This window comes from Buceros rhinoceros, unplaced genomic scaffold (assembly GCF_000710305.1).
Source record: "Buceros rhinoceros silvestris isolate BGI_N320 unplaced genomic scaffold, ASM71030v1 scaffold33514, whole genome shotgun sequence".
In the NCBI taxonomy this organism is placed as follows: Eukaryota; Metazoa; Chordata; class Aves; order Bucerotiformes; family Bucerotidae; genus Buceros; species Buceros rhinoceros.
In genome coordinates, this window is record NW_010407066.1 from 1,369 (window position 1) to 2,182 (window position 814).

The 814-nt window shown below is 64.6% G+C and overlaps 2 protein-coding genes across 2 annotated transcripts in view; one reads left to right on the forward strand and one right to left on the reverse strand.

The window, feature by feature from the left end:
* APOA1BP (apolipoprotein A-I binding protein) overlaps positions 1-279 on the forward strand; it is a gene marked incomplete at its 5' end in the record, with an annotated part of 711 nt that extends 432 nt beyond the window's left edge. The window contains one exon of the mRNA XM_010134356.1: positions 77-279. Within this exon, the coding sequence (XP_010132658.1) occupies positions 77-279 (203 nt within the window). The remainder of the gene's footprint in view (positions 1-76) is intronic.
* A 95-nt stretch (positions 280-374) lies between these two features.
* Positions 375-814, reverse strand: part of GPATCH4 (G patch domain containing 4) — a gene marked incomplete at its 5' end in the record, with an annotated part of 1,573 nt that continues 1,133 nt past the window's right edge. The window contains one exon of the mRNA XM_010134357.1: positions 375-397. Coding sequence (XP_010132659.1) covers positions 375-397 — 23 coding nt within the window. The remainder of the gene's footprint in view (positions 398-814) is intronic.

Here is an 814-nt window from a genome sequence, read left to right on the forward strand (position 1 = left end):
AACTGCGGGAGCCGCTGGAGGAAGGTGGCCAGCTTGGGCCTTCCTGGCTCCAGCCTGGCCTCGGGGCTCGTTGCAGGCTGGGACGTGGAGAAGGGGAAGGCAGACGGCCTCCAGCCCGACATGCTTATCTCGCTCACGGCACCCAAGAAGGCAGCGATGCATTTTGCCGGCCGCTACCACTTCCTCGGGGGCAGGTTTGTGCCTGCTGCGCTCCAGAAGAAATACGCTTTAAACCTGCCGGCGTACCCCGGGACAGACTGTGTCCTGCAGCTGACCTAGGGCCGGGGCTCAGGGTGCTGGGCCTGGCCCTGGCACAGCAGAGCAGGGCCCAGTTCTGCCAAAGCCGCAGCTCTCTGCCGGGAGGACGCTCAGTCCTACCCAGCGGGGTTGAAGTTCGCTGCAAGGCAAAGCCACAGGAGCTTGGACCAGCGGGGCGGGCTGTGCTTGGGGCTGCTCCCTAATCCAAGTGCTTCTAGGTGCCATCCAGGATCCTCGGGTCTGCCTCCGTTTCACTGCAATAAAGATTTATTCATGCCCTTGAACACACTATTTCAATAGTCTGTGAGAGCTGTCCCCTCGTGTCCCTCTGTGACGCAGCCATGGCAAGTGGGCCCCTGCCCCCGCTGGGGTCACCCCAAAGGGGAAGGCTCAGGGAGTGAAATGAAGCTCATCCGGCTCCCGAGCAGCCAGTCCCAGCCCAGCAGCCCCAGGCAGGCAGCTGGGCCACAGTGCGGAGCACCCAGGAGAGCCCAGAGCACCCTTGGGCACCCACGGGCAGGGTCAGGCCTCGGGCCGACGGGGCTGGCAGGCGCGC